Source organism: Salvelinus namaycush, chromosome 9 (genome assembly GCF_016432855.1).
Source record: "Salvelinus namaycush isolate Seneca chromosome 9, SaNama_1.0, whole genome shotgun sequence".
In the NCBI taxonomy this organism is placed as follows: domain Eukaryota; kingdom Metazoa; phylum Chordata; class Actinopteri; order Salmoniformes; family Salmonidae; genus Salvelinus; species Salvelinus namaycush.
The window spans coordinates 20,607,210-20,630,167 of record NC_052315.1 but is presented as its reverse complement, the minus strand read 5'-3'; the positions used below and the strand labels follow the sequence as shown (position 1 = coordinate 20,630,167).

Sequence of the window (22,958 nt, the reverse complement as noted above, 5' to 3'; positions counted from 1 at the left end):
ATAAGGCACACTTGATCAGTTTCTCTTTATATTATGCAACAGTCAGCTTGATGTAAATTGGCACCTCTTTGCTGTTGTGAAATAAAAAGTATTTTCTCTCCTCCATGCTTGCTCCTGAAAGGCCTTATCTAATGCGCGGTGTGGCACCCCCCACCACCCCATGCAGCACTGACGTCTGTGACAGCGACTACACCACAAGTCGTTGGAAGAGCAACAAGTACTACATGGACCTAAACTCAGACTCTGACCCCTACCCTCCTCCCCCCACTCCCCGGAGCCAGTACCTATCAGCAGAGGAGAGCTGCCCCCCTTCTCCATCCACAGAGCGCAGTTACTTTCACCTCTGTCCCCCACCCCCATCACCATGCACTGACTCTTCATGACACCCAGAGAAATAGCCATGTCTGTAAATAATTTTAAATATAAACAAATGAGAATTATATTTTATTCATTTCCACTGATTGCCATGGGTTAAAGTGGGGATAGAATAGGGCCAGATCAAGTGTGAAGTTGTTGTACAGTGAATTGTATCACTTGTCTTTATTTTTCATGTTTCCCACCCTCGTTTCAGATGGAGTATCCTCCTAATTAGAAGACTTTCAATTTGACTATTCTATTGGCCTTTGACAATTCTTAGTTTTCAGCAAAGTACTTTAGAACTTCCTTCAAACGTACCAATTTACAGTGAAATTTGAACAAGAAGTCACCAATATTGGTTTGAGAAAATATTCCATTCAAATGTTACACTGGTGATGTGGCCAGCCACATTACCATTAAAAATACCAAAATAATTTTTAAAAACTAATTGTACATAAATGTTTCACAACAGCCATGAAATGCTCTTATTAATTGAAATGGTCCTGAGCATGTCTTTGTTTGAGTTTACCAAAAATGTGTTTGCTGCTACTGTACATATATACTTTACTCTGAATTATGAGAACACCCAACAAAACAATTACAATTTGACAATAGATCATTAAGCTGTTTTAACTGTTTCAATTAATAACATTATTATTTTTTGTGTAGAATTTTGTGTAGAACAGTATGTATACATGTTAATTGTTTTGAAGGAGTGCTTATGGAATAACTCATAAGACCAGCTTCATCGTTGATGCATTTATCAACCAGAAATGACAAGGTTTTGCACAACCTTTTAACTATTATGAATCTCTTATGCAATGTCCATGTGACATACTAGACTGACTATTCCCATTTATTGAAACAATTATACTGTTTTTATTTCAGCTTTTGTCAATGAGACAAATGTCTGTAGTTTAGTAAAAGCTATTCCATCTTTTCTAAACTATGTTTGTAGATTCAATTGTAGTGAAACCCTCACTATCGTCACAAACCTTTCAACTTAACTATAGATTGAATTTCATCAGTGGTGAATATCATGCACCTGTAAAATCATGGCTCCATTATATTGTCTCACTTTGAAGATTGGCAACATTGTCAAACTGAGCACTTCCTTAAATGAACTATCCAACCAGTTAAGAAATGTGAACAGTGAATGTAAAATTACATAGAGGGAAATGTATATTGAATTCATACCTCTTGTGCTTGTTTTCTGAGCTTTTTCTCTGCCATTTGTATATTTGTGTATAGGCAATTAACCATGGTGCTGACAAGTGAAATTAAATCATATGATCAAAAGTGTCAGGCTTCCATCTGTATGTTGAACACCTCTGGCTTCTAGCAGAGGTTGTACAGGTTCCTCAGACCTCCACAACACAACCTGCTGCCCTGCCCATTTCAAGCCATGTCCTTACTGGATAGGGACAACTCCAGCTGTACTTCATTGTGCCAGTATGTAGATGCTCCCCAAACAAACCTGTGTTTTGTGTTTAAATGCCTTGTGTAATTTACACTTGTGACAATTTTTGTATCAAAAGCATTTTTATATAATAAAGGTTCTATTTTAAGGAATACTTGTGTGCCTAATTTTTGTCAAAGGCAAAGGGTGGCTACTTTGAACAATCTAAAATATTTTGATTTAACACTTTTTTGGTTACTACATGATTCCATGTGTTATTTCCTAGTTTTAATGTCTTAACTATTATTGTACAATGTAGAAAATAGTAAAAATAAAAACCCTTGAATGAGTAGGTGTCCAAACTTTTGACTGGTACTGTATATATTGTAATATTAATTTGTTGCATGGAAAACGTTTTTGGTGATCCAAATAGGGCTCACATTTTCTATTGCGATACTATTAACTATACTGGTTATGCGAGTGAATCATAGCTAAATGCTGCCACCACGTGTAGAAAAGTTGGAATAAGGAACGTCATCCTTATCTATTTTTCAGGTCTCTTTTTTTACTTTTTACAAGTGGGCATCCATGTCAAAAAATCATATCAATCTAGCCAAGTAAAGTCTAGTTATGGCCAGAATATTTTGAGTGAGGACTGAAGGCAGCAGGTGTGTTGTATGGGCTGTCCTAAAGACATCCCTAGAGCAATTGCTGCTGCTTATAAACTTCTCCAGCATAGCACATCAGTCTGCAGTTCAAATAAGAAGATATATAAATATCTGTGTTCCACTAATGCTGAGCCAGTGTGGTATGTCAACCCCAAACAATAACAACCTGTGTAAAAGCTGCTGTCACTGTGACCCCTATTAGGAAGGATTACAGACTGGACATGGAAAACTCCTTGAAACTTTGGTTTTACATACCCAAGGCATGAGAGTTGCAAAGGAAACTATGTATGAGGAAACATAGCTATTCAATGTCTCTGACGTTCCTATTTTGGTGTACAGTACATTGCAGAAATAGTTGTGCATGCGTGAAAGACTCCTGTGAAACTTCTGAACAGGTTGATTAAGGAGAACAAACAACGATATAAGAGTATTGCATTTGGTGGCTGGCATTAGAGATTACTAACAGTGAATGGAGAGCAGTTTAGAGGACCGCTATACTCTTCAGGTGAAGTTACTCAAGTTCTGGTAGGCACTATAGTATTGCCAGCCTAATCTCAGGAGTTGATAGGCTTGAAGTCATAAACAGCACTGTGCTTCAAGCATTGCGAATAGATGCTGGGGAAACGCAGGAAAGTGCTGTTTGAATGAATGCTTACGAGCCTGATGCTGCCTACCACCGCTCAGTCAAATCATAGACTTAATTATAATATAATAAACACACAGAAATACAAGCCTTAGGTCATTAATATGGTCAAATCTGGAAACTATCATTTCAAAAACAAAACGTTTATTTTTTCAGTGAAATACAGAACCGTTCCATATTTTATCGAACGGGTGGCATCCCTAAGTCTAAATATTGCTGTTGCATTGAAGGTTGTGCAATGTGATGTCATAATTATGTACAATTCTGGCAAATTAATTACCGTCTTTGTTAGAAAGAAATGGTCTTCACACAGTTCGCAACGAGCCAGGCGACCCAAACTGCTGCATATACCCTGCCTATGCTTGCACAAAACGCAAGAGAAGTGACACAATGTCCCTAGTTAATATTGCCCGCTAACATGAATTTCTTTTAACTAAATATGCAGGTTTAAAAAATATATATACTTGTGTATTGATTTTAAGAAGGCATTGATGTTTATGGTTAGGTACATTGGTGCAACGACAGTGCTTTTTTCGCGAATGCGCTTGTTAAATCATCACCCGTTTGGCGAAGTAGGCTGTGATTCGATGATAAATTAACAGGCACCGCATTGATTATTTGCAACGCAGGACAAGCTAGTTAAACTAGTAATATCATCAACCATGTGTAGTTAACTAGTGATTATGTTAAGATTGATTGTTTTTTAATAAGATAAGTTTAATGCTAGCTAGCAACTTACCGTGGCTCCTTGCTGCACTCGCGTAACAGGTGGTCAGCCTGCCAGGCAGTCTCCTCGTGGAGTGCAATGTAATCGGCCATAATCGGCATCCAAAAATGCCAATTACCGATTGTTATGAAAATTTGAAATCGGCCCTGCCGATTAATCGGTCGCCCTCTACTCTTTACCCACGTGTTCTAGCTCTGGCCCAACCCATCGGTTTCTGGACCAATCAGACCCCCTGAATGTGTTCACATTCAGTGACGGGTTGGGGAGTTACTCAGATCCAGACTCACTGCCAGAGAAGAAACTAGTGTCTGTGGGCATGTAGTAGCATTTGGCCGGAGCAAGGAGTCTAAGTATCCTTTATGTTATCAATTCATAACGCTGAGTGACAATCTTATGCTTGAGTGAATCACAGACCATACTCACAGAAGACACTTATAAGCAAGAAATCCTGCAACTTATAAAATTGTGTGTGTGTGTCCCGCTCAAAGCAAGGCCTACCGTGTGTTCGAAGAATGTTCCAACATAGGGCCTTGCTAAACTATAGTTTAGTTTAATGTAACGTTGTAGATCAGTTACCTAAACAAATCCATCTACCATCTTTACCTCTGCAATGTGTTGAGAAGAAGTCCCGTTATTCCCTGCAGCTGCGTCGATGCGCACTCCACAGAGAGGAGGTTTCACTCTCGCCAAAATCGGTCCAAATAAGACCAATGCGTTTCTATGTCCTTAATTTGAACCTAAACTTGTTACCTGCATTCCCGCCTTTGGGACGACTCCCATTGTTAAGGCGGAAACGAGCGTCTCGTCGTTATATACATATCTCTGCTCTCCATAAAGCCAACCAGCCACACAAACAGCCTTCCCTCCTGCTCCCAGGCGTCCACATCTTCTTCTTCGGTGGGATTTCAGGCGTCCACATGGTCCTGAAGTCAGCCTTTATTAAACCTAAACTGCATTTGCCTTTTAATTGGAATGAAACTATTTTAGTAGCCTATTTTTTTAATTGGTTGAGCTAGTAGCTACCATGCCCAATTGACCCCCCTTAAGGCATCATGGTGCATAGTTCAGAAACATAAAATATATTTTCCTTAAAATATATGTTAAAAATGTCTGACTATTTTCATTGGGAAGGCAGATAAAAACATTTTATTAAAAGCTAGCACTTTTCCATGTGAAAACCGAATCCTACTCATTACTCCAAGTTAACCTACACCACTTTTGTTTTAATGCGACTTTGCCGTCGGCCAAAGCGGGGTACCGGTCTCACGCCCGGGAGGCAGTCCCAGGGATGCAAACTGGCGAGGGCCCAAAAAGGTGACACTTTTTTTGCACTGAAACATGGGGGGGAAAATCCCTGCTAGGGGGAAATGCAGGTTTTAAGCCAGGCCCAGCTACACTTGAACCCTGAATCCACTTGTTTAACAAACAACGCCTCATTTTCACCTAATTCTCTCATTCTGAATTAACCACATACCGCAGAGGGAAAACATTAGTTCACAGATAGTAGTTAGTTTGTTAGCTAGTTTGTCAGTTAACATTTCAAACAGATTGCCAGGGTCCAGTAAGCAACTAAGGCATTATAACTTGAAGAACGGCAAGGAGTCGTATACCAGTTAACGTTAATACATAGCGAATTGGTTAGGTTACTAACGTAATCTGATGTTGTGCTGTCTGACTTTATTAGCCAGCTAATGTTCTAATGTTGCTTAACATTTCTCTGGCTAGCTAACGGATAATTCGATCCAACTAGCAAGATACTTAACAATGCTAACAATACTTGTTCCACCACACTTTCTCCCTCACCTCAAACTTTCCAAATGCCAGTTGTTTTTCGGGTACAGCTCATGAAGTACGCTTCTTCACCTTCTCACCCCTGTCTCAGTGGTCAGGCTTCTCACCTACCTCTTCGTTATCGTTCAGGGGCCTTTAACTGGCAAACTGACGGCTTTCCACTCTCCGCTGTCTTTCCAGAGTGCACGCTAATACTGTAACTAGCAAATTGTCTGTCTCTTATCTCTTCGTGCTGCATTCTGTTGTTATGTGAACGATTGGCTGAGTCTTGGGTACAGCCAGTATTGCTCCAGACGCACATCACTCGTTCGCTTACAGCCAGTAGTGATTCAAAGCCTCTCCCGCCCAAACTTTTCTCATCGGATCTACACGAATCACATAGGTCACCGAATTTTGGAATAAAAACGGCAAATTTCGCCGAAAGGTGACTAGTTTGCATCCCTGCAGTCCAGCTCCAAAATGTATGAAATCACTTTTCACCCAGTGTTAACTCCTCCCACATAATCTAATCCCTTCGTTGTTTTTTCACGCGTTCCACCCTCCTCTATCTGCGGAAAATGGGAGTTTCTCGACGCGCAATGTTTTTTTTACCGCAAAGGAGTGGACAGTATGCAGTGTACAGTACCAAATCACAAGACTGAACTCGCTAGAAGTAGGTCTAATTGGCGTAATTCATAGCCAATAGAGCGCCACCAGTATGTTTGATTGACAGGTAGATACTTCAGTTGTGGTGGGGGAAGGGGTCGTTGAAGTTGATGGAACCGCCATCTTGAAAAGTGTCCGCTGATGGTCTACCTTTTCGCGCCTGTCAGAATCACTTGTAAACATTATTATTTTTTCTTAGGATTTGAATGTTCCTCGCTTTTAATACTTTAGGCTAATGGATCAATAAGCTACATGCCGGGGACTCGCCATATACCGCTGTTTATCGGTACGTACTTGCTAGTTATTCCATGCAGTTCTGAGGAGACACGAACAGCACTGGACCAGCTAAATCGCTAACCGGAGCAACACTAACTTTAGCATTTTCCCGTTAGCTGCCGGTAACGTTGCTACACCGATGTATTTCACTTGTTGTATCTTGTAGTCAATAGTTAAGGTAAGTTAGTGTTATTATGTGGGACTGAAAGTCAACTGGGGTCGATTGAAATACACAATGTTGTTAGCTAACGTTAGCCGTATTTTAGTGTTCGACACCGTTTGTTTTGGCCTGTGCTCTGGTTAGGGTACTTCCGAAAATGCTAACGTTAGCTAACTAGTTTGCATGTTATCAAACAGTGTTTATACCTCTTTCCTCTTTACAGATGTTCTTATGTTTTAGCTAACTAAAGTAGATACCCTAGTTGGAGCGTCAAGTCTTCCAAAAGCACAACCTTGTTGACACCTAAGTCACCTAGCTAGCTAGCTAACCAATATCCGGCTAGGTGGGTAACATTAATGTTTGTTGGCTAGTTAGTTGCTTTTCGGGCAAATATGCTTTGAAGTAGTTAGTGTTAGCTATGTTAGTAGTTTGGAGATACCGGGAAACCACTTTTTGTATTTTGCTAACTTGTTAGTTCTCCAAATCCAGTTAGCCAACTTGGCTAGCTAGCTATCAATTAGCGGTCTATTGATGTTTTGTATGTAACTAGCTAAATCGTCTTGGAATTGTTTTAAGATTCTCCAAGTCACGCGAACTATTGCATTTAGCTAGTTCAGTTTCTGATCCCAATAGTTAACGTTACATAACTAGCTAGCTAGTTCCAGCTTGTCCTGATATATTTCTATATTAGTTAAGTTACCTAGCTTGATAGCAGACTCATAAAAGTATTGTACAGTACGAACACTGGGGAAAACAGCAATGTAACGTATATCTAAACCCTTTGCTCTGGGCAATGTATTACACTTGACAAACAAAAGTAAGCCTATAGCAAAACATATTACCTAGGTTAGATGACACGTTCTAGTTTAGTTTACATGGAACAGTAGCTACAGCTTGTACGTCTGATAATGTGTCCATCATTGGGCGTTATGAACATCTAACCCGTTCATAGCGATAGTTTATTCCTTCTAGATTCTGTGGAGAGAAAAGAGCAGGTGTTTGAACTGGGAACGAAAGTGACCTATATTGTTCGGGAACAGAACTGTTATTTTAAAACCATGGGAACACAAACAAATTAAACAAAATGCTTATGCAAAGCACTGTGAATCATTAACTTCTTCCAGTGTCTGGCTGCCAATTTAAAGTCTTTAGCTGTGTTTGCGGCTTGTAGGCTAGCTGCCCCTCCCTCCGAAGCATAGCTGTAGCCTACTGATGTTATTCAGATAATGGGAAGAGATGTTTAATTAGACAATGTATAAACTTTTTGAATGCTAGTTAGGGATACTATAGTTATCACATTTCACATTGGCTTCATTAACAACAAGAAGGTAAGACGTGGTTTTATCTCTGGTGCCGCTCTGCACACAAAAGCTTGTTAGATAGCTAGTTCAAAGACATTCAAAGTTCCTCCATAGAAGCCGTTCCTCCGTAGGTATAATTCTGTTGGCTTTATTCAGATAATGTATGTCATCACAAGATGCCCAGCGCTTGAAGTCCAGCCTCATCCATCCTCTCACTCTCTCCCCACTTGCAAATTTTCAGTTGCATCTTGCGCCCGACACTTACTTGTCTGTCCATCATCCATGTAAACAACTCACTGAGCTATAGCTTGCCCGCTCCATAGCAAGCTGCTCTATTCGCACTGCGTGATTGGTGAAGTAATTTAATGTCAAACCAAATTGTATTTGTCACATGCAACAGGTCTATTATAGTGAAATGCTTACGTACAAGCCCATAACCAACAATGTCGTTTTCAGAAAATATTTATAACATAAACTAGAGTGGGGGGGGGGGGGGGGGGGAATTACACAATGAGGCTATATTTAGGGGGTACCAAGTCTGTGTAGGGGTATAGCTAAATGTAAAAACAATATGATTTCAGAGGTTTAAAAAAAAAAAAAAAAACATATAAACCGGCACTTGTTTTTGGTTCGAACCGGTTCAGAACTTTATTTTGCTGGTCGGAACAGTGGAACGAGAAAAATTGAAAATGTTTCTGTTCAGAACAAACTATTGGAAATACTTTGCCCCCCCAGGGATAGAACAGAAATTCTTGGATAGGTCATTTTCCACCTGCAAACAGACATTTCAAAGATACTTCCTTAGTTCTCGATTCATTGAAAAAAAATGTATTGCCAAAACAGGTTAGTTGAAAAATCTAATGGTGGAGGTTTGTATGGGGCATTCCTGTAACGCCCAGTAATGGACACCAACTATCTTTGGTTATACAACAGTATCTGGTGTACAATCTGTAGCCAATGAAACAAAATATGTTTCCTTGGGTAACCCCTGAGGTTCAGTTTTACTCTTGTCACTGGTATAGGCATACATGGATATTTGACTGAGTATACATTGTTTTGTACGGTTATGATTTATGACATATTGCATGTTCTTGTTTTCACCCGCTGGGGATTGGCTATCCTGTATTCTTTGAGTGTCCTGTCTTTTTCAACTGAGACTGGGGTTATGCCTTAAATATGCACCCTGCAGAAATCGCTCTGCCATTTCCTGGTTGCTAAAATTCTAATAGTTTGCCTAGTTTAAGTTTGTAGAGAATCATTGTACCATCTAAACCCCTGTGAAATATAGTTTTCATATTCAGCTGTTTGAAGTTGGTATACAAAACACAAAAGTAAAAGATGCAAAAATGAAACTTCAGCATAGAAATAGTACACATACAGTGGGGAGAACAAGTATTTGATACACTGCTGATTTTGCAGGTTTTCCTACTTACAAAGCATGTAGAGGTCTGTCATTTTTATCATAGGTACACTTCAACTGTGAGACGGAATCTGAAACAAAAATCCAGAAAATCACATTGTATGATTTTTAAGTAATTAATTTGCATTTTATTGCATGACATAAGTATTTGATACATCAGAAAAGCAGAACTTAATATTTGGTACAGAAACCTTTGTTTGCAATTACAGAGATCATTCGTTTCCTGTAGTGTTTGACCAGGTTTGCACACACTGCAGCAGGGATTTTGGCCCACTCCTCCATATCCTTCAGGTTTCGGGGCTGTCGCTGGGCAATACGGACTTTCAGCTCCCTCCAAAGATTTTCTATTGGGTTCAGGTCTGGAGACTGGCTAGGCCACTCCAGGACCTTGAGATGCTTCTTACGGAGCCACTCCTTAGTTACCCTGGCTGTGTGTTTCGGGTCGTTGTCATGCTGGAAGACCCAGCCACGACCCTTCTTCAATGCTCTTACTGAGGGAAGGAGGTTGTTGGCCAAGATCTCACTATACATGGCCCCATCCATCCTTCCCTCAATACGGTGCAGTCGTCCTGTCCCCTTTGCAGAAAAGCATCCCCAAAGAATGATGTTTCCACCTCCATACTTCACGGTTGGGATAGTGTTCTTGGGGTTGTACTCATCCTTCTTCTTCCTCCAAACACGGCGAGTGGAGTTTAGACCAAAAAGCTCTATTTTTGTCTCATCAGACCACATGACCTTCTCCCATTCCTCCTCTGGATCATCCAGATGGTCATTGGCAAACTTCAGACGGGCCTGGACATGCGCTGGCTTGAGCAGGGGGACCTTGCGTGCGCTGCAGGATTTTAATCCATGGCGGCGTAGTGTGTTACTAATGGTTTTCTTTGAGACTGGTCCCAGCTCTCTTCAGGTCATTGACCAGGTCCTGCCGTGTAGTTATGGGCTGATCCCTCACCTTCCTCATGATCATTGATGCCCCACGAGGTGAGATCTTACATGGAGCCCCAGACCGAGGGTGATTGACCGTCATCTTGAACTTCTTCCATTTTCTAATAATTGCGCCAACAGTTGTTGCCTTCTCACCAAGCTGCTTGCCTATTGTCCTGTAGCCCATCCCAGCCTTGTGCAGGTCTACAATTGTATCCCTGATGTCCTTACACAGCTCTCTGGTCTTGGCCATTGCTGAGAGGTTGGAGTCTGTTTGATTGAGTGTGTGGACAGGTGTCTTTTATACAGGTAACGAGTTCAAACAGGTGCCGTTACTACAGGTAATGAGTGGAGAACAGGGGGGCTTCTTAAAGAAAAACTAACAGGTCTGTGAGAGCCGGAATTCTTACTGGTTGGTAGGTAATCAAATACTTATGTCATGCAATAAAATGCAAATTAATTACTTAAAAATCATACAATATGATTTTCTGGATTTTTGTTTTAGATTCCGTCTCTCACAGTTGAACTGTACCTATGATAAAAAATTACAGACCTCTACATGCTTTGTAAGTAGGAAAACCTGCAAAATCGTCAGTGTGTCAAATACTTGTTCTCCCCACTGTATATATCTTTCATTCCCGTTGAAATCAAGTCTAAGAAGTGGTAGATCTGTTATAATTCACATTTCTATCTGAATATGGTTGGGTCGCCCACAAAGTTACACATTGTCGCTTTAAATTATGGAAATTGGAATTAAGTGCTCTCATAAGCCTTCTCAGTAGCTGCTCTGTTTTCCAAGGAGAGCAAACACTTTTGCCATACCAGAGGTCTACTACAAAGCAGGATCAATAAATGAGCCTGTTAACTTTGATAAATAATCTGGTTCATCAATGGTGCTACACATGATTTTTTGGGGAGGGGGTGGGTTGTAACAATTTATCTGGCGATAATAGTACAATTATAGTGTTTCACAGTATTACTTACCTGCCAGTGTTGTGATATTCACCTATTGATTTCTCCTGCCGGCGTGGCATCTGTCATAATACTAAAGCTGGTTTGACTAGCTGTTTTATCGAGTGGAAATCGCTGTCATTTCCTGGTTGCTAAAATTCTATGCTGTTCGCTCAATTTCAGTTTGAGAAAAGAAGCACCGACTAGTGTAGGGAATCATTGTACCATCTAAATCGCTGTGAAATATATTTTAATTTACCAAAAATAGCTGGTTTTACAGCTGTTTGAAGCTGGTGGACCAAAACCGAAAGTAAAAGGCTCAAGTGTGAGTTCAGCCTTTTACTTTTGGTCTATCAACCAGATAGTACAATGAATATCACAGCCAACCACAACACTGGCAGGTAAGTAATACTGTGCAACATTATTTTTGTTCAGTATAAGTTGAACTTTAAGGTACTAGACAGGAATTTAAAAAAAAAATAATAATAAAAAAAAATGTTTGCATTGTAATTTCAGAAAATGTCTGGCGCTAATAGTGGAATGATAAACTCAACATGCAATAATTTTACTGAGTTACAGTTCATATGAGGAAATCAATCAATGTAAATACATTTATTTGGCCCTAAACGATGGTTTTCACATGATCAGGAATACAGATCTGCATATGTTGGTCACATACCGTAAAAAAAGAAATGGGCATTGGGATCTCGTCACTTTATTGTTGTGTATTGAAATTGCCATCGATAAAATGCAATTGTGTTCGTTGTCTGTAGCTTATGCCTGCCGGTACCGTAACCACACTGCCACCATGGGGCACTCCACTCGCCCACACAACGCCATACATGGGTCTGCGGTTGTAAGGCTGGTTGAATGTAATGCCGAGTTCTCTAAAATGACATTGGAGGAGGCTTATGGTAGAGAAATGTACATTACATTCTCTTGCAACAGTTCCTGCAGTCAGCGTGCCAATTCCACGCTCCCTCAAAACATGAGACATCTGTGGCATTGTGTTGTGACAAAACTGCACATTTTAGTGTCCTTTTATTGTCCCCAGCACAACGTGCACATGCGTAATGATCATGCTGTTTAGTCAGCTTCTTGCTATGCCACACCTGTCAGGTGGATGGATTATCTTGGCAAAGTAGAAATGCTCACTAACAGGGATGTAAACAAATGTAAGTATTTTGTGTGTATGGAAATTTCTGGAATCTGTTATTTCAGCTCATATCCACATAATTGTCCTGCCTCATGATGCCATCTATTTTGTGAAGTGCACCAGTCCCTCCTGCAGCAAAGAACCCACAAAACATGATGCTGCCACCCCCGTGCTTCACGGTTGGGATGGTGTTCTTTGGCTTGCAAGGCCTCCCCCCCTTTTCCTCCAAACATAACGATGGTCATTATGACCAAACAGTTCTATTTTTGTTTCATCAGACCAGAGGACATTTCTCCAAAAAGTATGATCTTTGTCCCCATGTGCAGTTGCAAACTGTAGTCTGGCTTTTTTATGGAGGTTTTGGAGCAGTGGCTTCTTCCTTGCTGAGTGGTATTTCAGGTTATGTCGATATAGGACTCGTTTTACTGTGGATATAGATACTTTTGTACCTGTTTCCGCCATAGTCTTCACAATGTCCTTTGCTGTTGTTCTGGGATTGATTTGTACTTTTCGCACCAAAGTACGTTCATCTCTAGGAGACAGAACACATCTCCTTCCTGAGCGGTATGACGGCTGCGTGGTCCCATGGTGTTTATACTTGCGTATTATCGTTTGTACAGATGAACGTGGTATGTTCAGGCGTTTGGAAATTGCTCCCAAGGATGAACCAGACTTGTGGAGGTCTATAATATTTTTCTGAGGTCTTGGCTGATTTCTTTTGATTTTCCCATGATGTCAAGCAAAGAGGCACTGAGTTTGAAGCTAGGCCTTGAAATACATCCACAGGTACATCTCCAATTATGTCAATTAGCCTATCAGAAGCTTCTAAAGCCATGACGTAATTTTCTTGAATTTTCCAAGCTGTTTAACTTCTCTGGAATATGTGGGACGGTAGCGTCCCACCTAACCAACAGCCAGTGAAATTGCAGGGCGCCAAATTCAAAACAACAGAATTCTTATAATTAAAATTCCTCAAACATACAAGTATTATACACCATTTTAAAGATAAACTTCTCGTTAATCCAGCCAAAGTGTCTGATTTCAAAAAGGATTTACGGCGAAAGCACACCTTGCGATTTATGTTAGGTCAGTACATAGATACAGGAAAACCCAGCCATTTTTCCAGCCAAATAGAGGAGTAACAAAAAGCAGAAAAAGAGTTAAAATGAATCACTAACCTTTGATGATCTTCATCAGATGACACTCATAGGACTTCATGTTAAACAATACATGTATGTTTTGTTCGGTAAAGTTCATATTTATATCCAAAAATCTGAGTTTAGGCGGGACGCTACTGTCTCACTTGGCCAAAAGCCAGAGAAACTGCAGTGCGCCAAATTCAAATAAAATACTATAAAAATAAAACTTTCATTAAATCACACATGAAAGATACCAAATTAAAGCTACACTGGTTGTGAATCCAGCCAACATGTCAGAATTCAAATAGGCTTTTCGGCGAAAGCAAACAATGCTATTTTCTGAGGATGGCAACATTGTAAACAAAGAGAGAGAAGCATATTTCAACCTTGCAGGTGCGACACAAAACGCAGAAATAAAAATATAATTCATGCCTTACCTTTGACGAGCTTCTGTTGTTGGCACTCCAATATGTCCCATAAACATCACAAATGGTCATTTTGTTCGATTAATTCCGTCGATATATATATATCCAAAAATGTCAATTTATTTGGCGCGTTTGATCCAGAAAAAAACCGGTTCCAACTTGCTCAAACGTGGCTACAAAATATCTCAAAGGTTACCTGTAAACTTTGCCAAAACATTTCAAACTACTTTTGTAATACAACTTTAGGTATTTTTTTACGTAAATAATCAATCAAATTAAAGATGGGGTGATCTGTGTTCAATACAGGATTAAAACAAACTGTAGCATGCTTTCTGGTTACGCGCCTCAAACAAAGTACACTTCACTCGACTCTCGTTCTGAACAGGGCTACTTCTTCATTACACAAAGGAAAAACCCTTAACCAATTTCTCAAGACTGTTGACATTTACATTTACATTTAAGTCATTTAGCAGACGCTCTTATCCAGAGCGACTTACAAATTGGTGCATTCACCTTATGACATCCAGTGGAACAGCCACTTTACAATAGTGCATCTAAATCTTTTAAGGGGGGGGGTCAGAAGGATTACTTTATCCTATCCTAGGTATTCCTTAAAGAGGTGGGGTTTCAGGTGTCTCCGGAAGGTGGTGATTGACTCCGCTGTCCTGGCGTCGTGAGGGAGTTTGTTCCACCATTGGGGTGCCAGAGCAGGGAACAGTTTTGACTGGGCTGAGCGGGAACTGTACTTCCTCAGTGGTAGGGAGGCGAGCAGGCCAGAGGTGGATGAACGCAGTGCCCTTGTTTGGGTGTAGGGCCTGATCAGAGCCTGAAGGTACTGAGGTGCCGTTCCCCTCACAGCTCCGTAGGCAAGCACCATGGTCTTGTAGCGGATGCGAGCTTCAACTGGAAGCCAGTGGAGAGAGCGGAGGAGCGGGGTGACGTGAGAGAACTTGGGAAGGTTGAACACCAGACGGGCTGCGGCGTTCTGGATGAGTTGTAGGGGTTTAATGGCACAGGCAGGGAGCCCAGCCAACAGCGAGTTGCAGTAATCCAGACGGGAGATGACAAGTGCCTGGATTAGGACCTGCGCCGCTTCCTGTGTGAGGCAGGGTCGTACTCTGCGGATGTTGTAGAGCATGAACCTACAGGAACGGGCCACCGCCTTGATGTTAGTTGAGAACGACAGGGTGTTGTCCAGGATCACGCCAAGGTTCTTAGCGCTCTGGGAGGAGGACACAATGGAGTTGTCAACCGTGATGGCGAGATCATGGAACGGGCAGTCCTTCCCCGGGAGGAAGAGCAGCTCCGTCTTGCCGAGGTTCAGCTTGAGGTGGTGATCCGTCATCCACACTGATATGTCTGCCAGACATGCAGAGATGCGATTCGCCACCTGGTCATCAGAAGGGGGAAAGGAGAAGATTAATTGTGTGTCGTCTGCATAGCAATGATAGGAGAGACCATGTGAGGTTATGACAGAGCCAAGTGACTTGGTGTATAGCGAGAATAGGAGAGGGCCTAGAACAGAGCCCTGGGGGACACCAGTGGTGAGAGCACGTGGTGAGGAGACAGATTCTCGCCACGCCACCTGGTAGGAGCGACCTGTCAGGTAGGACGCAATCCAAGCGTGGGCCGCGCCGGAGATGCCCAACTCGGAGAGGGTGGAGAGGAGGATCTGATGGTTCACAGTATCGAAGGCAGCCGATAGGTCTAGGAGGATGAGAGCAGAGGAGAGAGAGTTAGCTTTAGCAGTGCGGAGCGCCTCCGTGATACAGAGAAGAGCAGTCTCAGTTGAATGACTAGTCTTGAAACCTGACTGATTTGGATCAAGAAGGTCATTCTGAGAGAGATAGCAGGAGAGCTGGCCAAGGACGGCACGTTCGAGAGTTTTGGAGAGAAAAGAAAGAAGGGATACTGGTCTGTAGTTGTTGACATCGGAGGGATCGAGTGTAGGTTTTTTCAGAAGGGGTGCAACTCTCGCTCTCTTGAAGACGGAAGGGACGTAGCCAGCGGTCAAGGATGAGTTGATGAGCGAGGTGAGGTAGGGGAGAAGGTCTCCGGAAATGGTCTGGAGAAGAGAGGAGGGGATAGGGTCAAGCGGGCAGGTTGTTGTGCGCCAGGCCGTCACAAGACGCGAGATTTCATCTGGAGAGAGAGGGGAGAAAGAGGTCAGAGCACAGGGTAGGGCAGTGTGAGCAGAACCAGCGGTGTCGTTTGACTTAGCAAACGAGGATCGGATGTCGTCGACCTTCTTTTCAAAATGGTTGACGAAGTCATCTGCAGAGAGGGAGGAGGGGGGGGAGGGGGAGGAGGATTCAGGAGGGAGGAGAAGGTGGAATCCAGTGGAAGCGGTAGGAACTGCAAGTAGGTCATTTAGAAATCTGTTTCCCCAATGAAAATCCATTGAAAATAGTGACCTAAAAAAAAAAATGGTTTGTCCTCGAGGTTTCGCCTGCTAAATAAGTTCTGTTATACTCAGACATGATTCAAACAGTTTTAGAAACTTCAGTGTTTTCTATCCAAATCTACTAATAATATGCATATCTTCTGGGGATGAGCAGCTGGCAGTTGAATTTGGGTATGCTTTTCATCCAAACGTGAAAATGCTGCCCCCTATCCTAGAGAAGTTAACAAGAAATTTGTGGAGTGGTTGAAAACCGAGTTTTAATGACTCCAACCTAAGTGTATGTAAACTTCTGACTTCAACTGTATGTTTTTGGGGAAGAACATTGTTTGCATCTGTGAGCTAGCTAGCTTTTATTAATGACCAGCACTGTAGGTGCACGAGACAACTTTACCAGCATCATAGTGTACGTATCGATGACATATGAAATACGAGTGATAGTCTAATCAATGTGTATTAACTGCGTACATTTATGAACACGTAAAATTATAATGTGCAGTCATTCAGCTCCTGATTGGTCAACAAGCTTATTTGACATGTCAAATAGTGTTATTTGACATGCAAAGACTCAAATGAAATCCTGGTTCAAAATGAAACGACTGAACAATGAAACAGCACAGCAAGTAAGTGAAAGAAATCGGTTTTGATTGTTTTACTGGTAATGGGGACATACGTAAATGCCAACAAAATGCCATCTTTTTGGTCAATGTGGTGTGTGTGTGTGTGTAACCTTTTATTTAACTAGGCAAGTGAGCCTAGTTAAATAAGAACAAACTCTTATTTACAATGGCGGCAAAACCAGGACGACGCTGAGCCAATTGTGTGCCCCCCTATGGAACTCCCAATCCCGGCCGGATGTGATATAGCCTGGATTCGAACCAGGGACTGTAGTGACGCCTCTTGCACTAAGATGCAGAGCCTTAGACTGCTGCGTCCCTGTGTGTTAATTATTTAACTGTACTAGAATGCTTAAAAGGCTGCAAAAATGTTAAATATCGGTATCAGTTTTTTTGTCATGGAAAATATTGGTATCGGCCAAAAATGTCATCGTTGCATCACTATTTAGAATAGATGGAAACCAATGGCTGACAGTGCTTATTGCTGTTTGTGGCACAGGACTTTGTTCAGTCTTCAGTTGTGTTCCTGGTTAATCATAAAATCATTGTTTTACTCTCATTATTTGGTTGCCTATGGTAGACAGAATTAATGCCAGACAACCAATGTTATCCATGTCATTCATTTTGACCTCTGCGTACTGGTGTTTTGAAAATCACATTGTTTTGTATTTCATAGAGCAATGATTTGAGTTGCACACTTTCATCAAAGCATGCAAGTGCCTGGACAGGGGCCAATGTCAATTTCCCCCCAGCCCCCGCTTAGTCTATTAATAAGCTTTTTCCTCTCAGCCATTGATGAATCTGAGGTGCTGGTTTAGCATAAGCCAAGATGGCTGCTATATAACCTTCAACCCTATTTCTCACAGGCTTCCCCACAAGAAAATACTTAGGTTTTTTTTGTACTGAGGGCCTGGTGTACACAGCGGAAAATCTGTATATTTTGAGTCATATGCCTATTGTGTGCATTGAACATATTTCACTGCATGGTTCCTACAGCGAGTTCTTGACATAGTGTTATGTTGCCTCTTAAAGGGGAAATAAGCAGTTGCTATATCAGTTTTTTTTACTTATAAATTAATGTTTTATGTACCTATTGATTCTTGTAGAATGTAACTTAAATGCTTCATGGGATTAATTCAACTGTTGTACCCCATCAGAACCCAACATATAAGCTTTTTTTTTACTCCCATGTTTATAAACAAACACCTATATATATATATATATATATATATATAGCCTCAAAACATGGTTAAAACTATGATTTTGGTATCATAATGGTCAGTCCATGCATCCAAAGCTCTCTGTGAATTTGACTGGTTACATTTTTCTGGCCCCATCTCTCTGTTTTTTTTACCGAAACAGTGGAGGGGAGTTTGCTTTATTGTTTCTGCTGCTGATTGACACTTTAAAGGAAAAATCCACTCGAACTATCGTTTGGTGTAGTTAGTCTACTGTTAACAGTCCAAAAGGGTTTTGCATGTCAAGTTAAGATATTGGACTGATGCAAAATGCATCATGATGATGATGTAACACTTTGCTGCTTAAAAATCCTATAATTTGACTGCTGATATTCCCAAAATGTTTTGCATGCGATTATCACCAGTGGACTAATGGGGGGGAAATACCAATAGGTTGTTTTTGAGTGGTATTTTCCTTTAAAATGTGACAATGTGATTTGACCAAGCCCAGTGTTCTGTGCAAGCAATGACATTGCCAGTATGTTTGCCAGTATGTTTGCATGAGGAGAGGTTTGCTGAGTAGAGCTTCTCTTAACCTGTTGAGGACAGAGGGCGCTGTTTTCACTTTGGGGGAAAATCGTGCCCAATTTAAACGGCCTCGTACTCAATTCTTGCTCGTACAATATGCATATTATTATTACTATTGGATAGAAAACACTCTCTACTTTCTAAAACCGTTTGAATTATATCTGTGAGTAAAACAGAACTCATTTTGCAGCAAACTTCCTGATAGGAAGTGGAAAATCTGAAATCGATGCTCTGTTCTAGGGCCTGCCTATAAATGTCCTTGATATTTATTAGTATACATGCACTTCATACGTCTTCCACTAGATGTCGACAGGCAGTGAGAGAAGAAATGGAGTGTATAACTTGATCTGGGGTCGAATAAAAGCTCTTGGCATGACGTGTCACCAGTTTCCTGTTTTCTGGAGCGCGCGAGAAGGGACCTGGTATTGCCTTCTGAAAAGCTGTCGTTATAGACGACTAATATCTCCGGCTTTGATTTTATTTGATAAATGTGACAATATCATCGTAAAGTATGTTTTTTTTCAATATAGTTTTATTAGATTATTGAAATTTATTCGGGACGTTAGGCGTGTTGCGTTGTGTGCCTTTGTTCAGGAAGGAGAGCTTTGCGCTACTTTGCTAGCTTTCCGTGCTAATTGACTGGAGAAGAGGACATTCTAAAACCAAACAACGATTGTTCTGGACAAAGGACCCCTTGTACAACATTCTGATGGAAGATCATCAAAAGTAGGACCCATTTTATGATGCTATTTCATATATCTGTCGAACATGTGAAATAGTAGTTTGCGCCCAGATTTTGGGCACTCTCTCGCCATAACTAAGCTGGATGTCGTAATGAAGTTATTTTTAGAATTCTAACACGGCGATTGCATTAAGAACTAGTGTATCTATCATTTCCTATACAACATGTATTTTCTAGTAACGTTTATTAATAGTTATTTGGTCAGAATAGTTGAGTGTCATAAAAATATCTGCACATTCTGGGAAAAAGATGCTACGTTAGCACAATGTATAACCACTGATTTCAGCTCTAAATATGCACATTTTCGAACAAAACATAAGTGTATGTATAACCTGATGTTATAGGACTGTCATCTGATGAAGGTTTATGAAGGTTAGTGAAAATTAATATCTTTTGCTGGTTTATTCGCTATCGCTAACGTGCCTATTGCTATCGCTAACGTGCCTTGATGAATGAATGCGGTAGTGTGGTAGGCTATTGTAGTAAGCTAATATAATGCTATATTGTGTTTTCGCTGTAAAACACTTAAAAAATCGGAAATATTGGCTGGATTTACAAGACGTTTGTCTTTAATTTGCTGTACACCATCGATTTTTCAGAAATGTTTTATGATGAGTATTTAGGTATTTGACGTTGGTGTCTAATTACTCTGGCTGCTTCGGTGCTATTTCTGACGGTAGCTGTGATGGTAGCTGCAATGTAAAACTGATTTATACCTCAAATATGCACATTTTTCTAACAAAACATAGATTTATTGTATAACATGTTATAAGACTGTCATCTGATGAAGTTGTTTCTTGGTTAGTTTGGTTGGTTCTTGGTTAGTTAGGTTGGCTTTGTGCATGCTACCTGTGCTGTGAAAAATGTCTGTCCTTTTTTGTATTTGGTGGTGAGCTAACATAAATATATGTGGTGTTTTCGCTGTAAAACATTTTAAAAATCGGACATGTTGACTGGATTCACAAGATGTGTATCTTTCATTTGCTGTATTGGACTTGTTAATGTGTGAAAGTTAAATATTTCTCAAAAATATTTTTTGAATTTCGCGCTCTGCCTTTTCAGTGGAATGTGGGAGGAGTTCCGCTAGCGGAACCCCGGTGCCAGACAGGTTAATGCTTTTAAGTTTTAACAAAAAGTGCAGACACCTTCTGTTTTAGGCAAAGTTGTTGGGATGGTGACAAGGAAGTGCAGTCTTTTCCTACGATGATAGAGAAAAACCATGGTTTACCGGCCCAAATACTTACCTTGTTTGTCTTATGACCTAGGCTAAATATTTGTTTTCAGCAGTTTATCATATTACTTATTTTAGAAATTAATGTAAGCCGAAATTAACATAGCTTAAATTGCTACTTGTTTCAGTAGCACTTAATATTTAACATAATAAATCTCACATAGTAAATAACAAAAGTTGTTTCCAGTGCAGGGAGTAATATGCTCTGATGGCTAAATTCTGTTCTTTCTTTCAGGTGTGCGTTGATCTGTTGAGGCCGAGGTGGTCGTTCTGCTGCATGTGTCCTGTGTCCAAAGGTCTCTCGTCACTGCTGTCTGTGAAGCCTGTAATGGGCCAGAACTCCCAAAGAGCACAAGCATTATTTTATTTTTAACCTCTGGACGGACTCTACCCCAGTCAGGTACGTTTGTGAAGCTATCGGTTTGACCACCTACTTTCCATTTGACTACCTCATCTCAACCCGTACCGTGTACTTTTAGTCACTGAGTGATTTGCCTTATGACCATTTTCCTTCCTTGCAGAAGCATCATGTTTTGGAAGTTTGATCTACACACAACGTCTCACATTGACACCCTCCTGGAGAAGGAGGATGTGACTCTGACTGAGGTGATGGACGAGGAGGATGTCCTGCAGGAGTGCAAGGCCCAGAACCACAAGCTGGTGGACTTCCTGGTGCGGCCTCAGTGCATGGTGGACCTGGTCACCTACATCACACAGGAGCCAAGTGATGATGTAGAGGAGAAGATCAAGTACAAGTGAGTGAGATTCACACACACGGTTTTGAGAATGATTCTGAATATCTTTCAGCTTCCCTTGCGTTCATGTGTTTACGTCATAAGGGAATACCCTTACAACCCCAAGGGGGCAAGCATGACTTGCTAGGCTGTCAATTATACAGGAACTTTGTGTTTTGTGTGGTTGGCCAGCTGTACTGGGTAAATCACCAAATGTTGTATTTGCGCTATTTGCAGGTACCCCAACATATCGTGTGAACTCCTTACCTCGGACGTTGGACAGATCAATGACAGACTGGGAGAAGATGAAAGTTTGCTGATGAAACTTTATGGATTTTTGCAAAGGGAATCTCCACTCAACCCTTTATTGGCCAGCTTCTTCAGCAAGGTCCTTAGCATCCTCATCGGTAGGAAACCAGAACAGGTGAGATCAGTACAGACCGCTAGTCATAATCAGTGTGATTTTTGAAGAGTTTATGACATGCTGTAGTGTCTTTTTAAAGCTTGAGGCGAAGAGTTTCTTCTAAACAAACTATCTCCTGTAGATTGTGGAGTTTCTGCGGAAGAGGGAAGACTTTGTGGACTTAATGATTAAACACATAGGGACCTCCGCCATCATGGACTTGCTGCTCAGAATGCTGACCTGCATTGAACCACAGCAGCTCAGACAAGATGTCTTAAATGTGAGTGTTGGCGTTTTGAAGTTTCTGTCCATTTTCTTAATGATCAATCATCATCAACCTGTAACTTATTCACCCACAGTGGCTGAATGAGGAGAAGGTGATCCAGAGGCTTGTTGATATGGTCCAACCTTCTCAGGATGAGGATGTAAGTTGCATTTCATTAACCATTTGTTTGGAGTACTGTTTCTTCAGACAGTGTCTTTACAAGTCTCTCTCTCTCCTCACGCAGAGGCACTCCAACGCATCCCAGTCTCTGTGTGAAATAATCCGCCTCAGCAGAGATCAGATGTTCCAAGTGCAGGGCTGCTCTGAGCCCGACCCCTTACTGGCCACACTGGAAAAGTAAATCAACAACCTCTGCTTGATTCTTTCAGCGAAGAAAACTTGTTGCTATCATGATATCCAATGTATTACTTTATTGTCCTGGCAAAAGCATGATATTTTATCCCCTCCCCTTTCTCAGACAAGAGACTGTGGAGCAGTTGCTATCCAACATCTTTGACAAAGAGAAAAATGACTCTGCCATAGTCAGTGTAATTCAGATTCTCCTGACACTCTTTGAGACACGAAGACCAGCGTAAGTTCACAATGTCCCGTTTTGGGTTTAATGTTGGTTTGGTTGTCTGGTATAGTGTTTTAAGATACTATTAGTGTTGAGTTGTTAGACTTGTCTGATATGCTGCTCTTTTGTTCAAGTCCTGGTTATTTCTGCATGTTCATGAATGTTGCATTTTACCTAATGATACCCATAGCGGGTGGTAACTGTAACAAAAGGCTTGCAAGTTTAAGAGATTACATGTAA

General features: G+C 41.1%; 2 protein-coding genes across 6 annotated transcripts in view; both read left to right on the top strand.

Moving 5' to 3' along the window:
- Positions 1-1,931, top strand: part of LOC120053809 (low-density lipoprotein receptor-related protein 5-like) — a 79,259-nt gene extending 77,328 nt beyond the window's left edge. For both annotated transcript variants that reach the window (XM_039001069.1, XM_039001071.1), the window contains one exon: positions 122-1,931. In XM_039001069.1, coding sequence (XP_038856997.1) covers positions 122-383 — 262 coding nt within the window. In that variant the 3' untranslated portion in view covers positions 384-1,931. The remainder of the gene's footprint in view (positions 1-121) is intronic.
- A 4,400-nt stretch (positions 1,932-6,331) lies between these two features.
- LOC120053808 (serine/threonine-protein phosphatase 6 regulatory subunit 3-like) overlaps positions 6,332-22,958 on the top strand; it is a 28,373-nt gene continuing 11,746 nt past the window's right edge. For all 4 annotated transcript variants that reach the window (XM_039001068.1, XM_039001067.1, XM_039001066.1 and 1 more), the window contains exons 1-8: positions 6,332-6,516; positions 20,975-21,139; positions 21,261-21,494; positions 21,711-21,897; positions 22,019-22,156; positions 22,236-22,301; positions 22,386-22,498; positions 22,620-22,733. In XM_039001068.1, the coding sequence (XP_038856996.1) occupies positions 21,268-21,494; positions 21,711-21,897; positions 22,019-22,156; positions 22,236-22,301; positions 22,386-22,498; positions 22,620-22,733 (845 nt within the window). In that variant the 5' untranslated portion in view covers positions 6,332-6,516; positions 20,975-21,139; positions 21,261-21,267. The remainder of the gene's footprint in view (positions 6,517-20,974; positions 21,140-21,260; positions 21,495-21,710; positions 21,898-22,018; positions 22,157-22,235; positions 22,302-22,385; positions 22,499-22,619; positions 22,734-22,958) is intronic.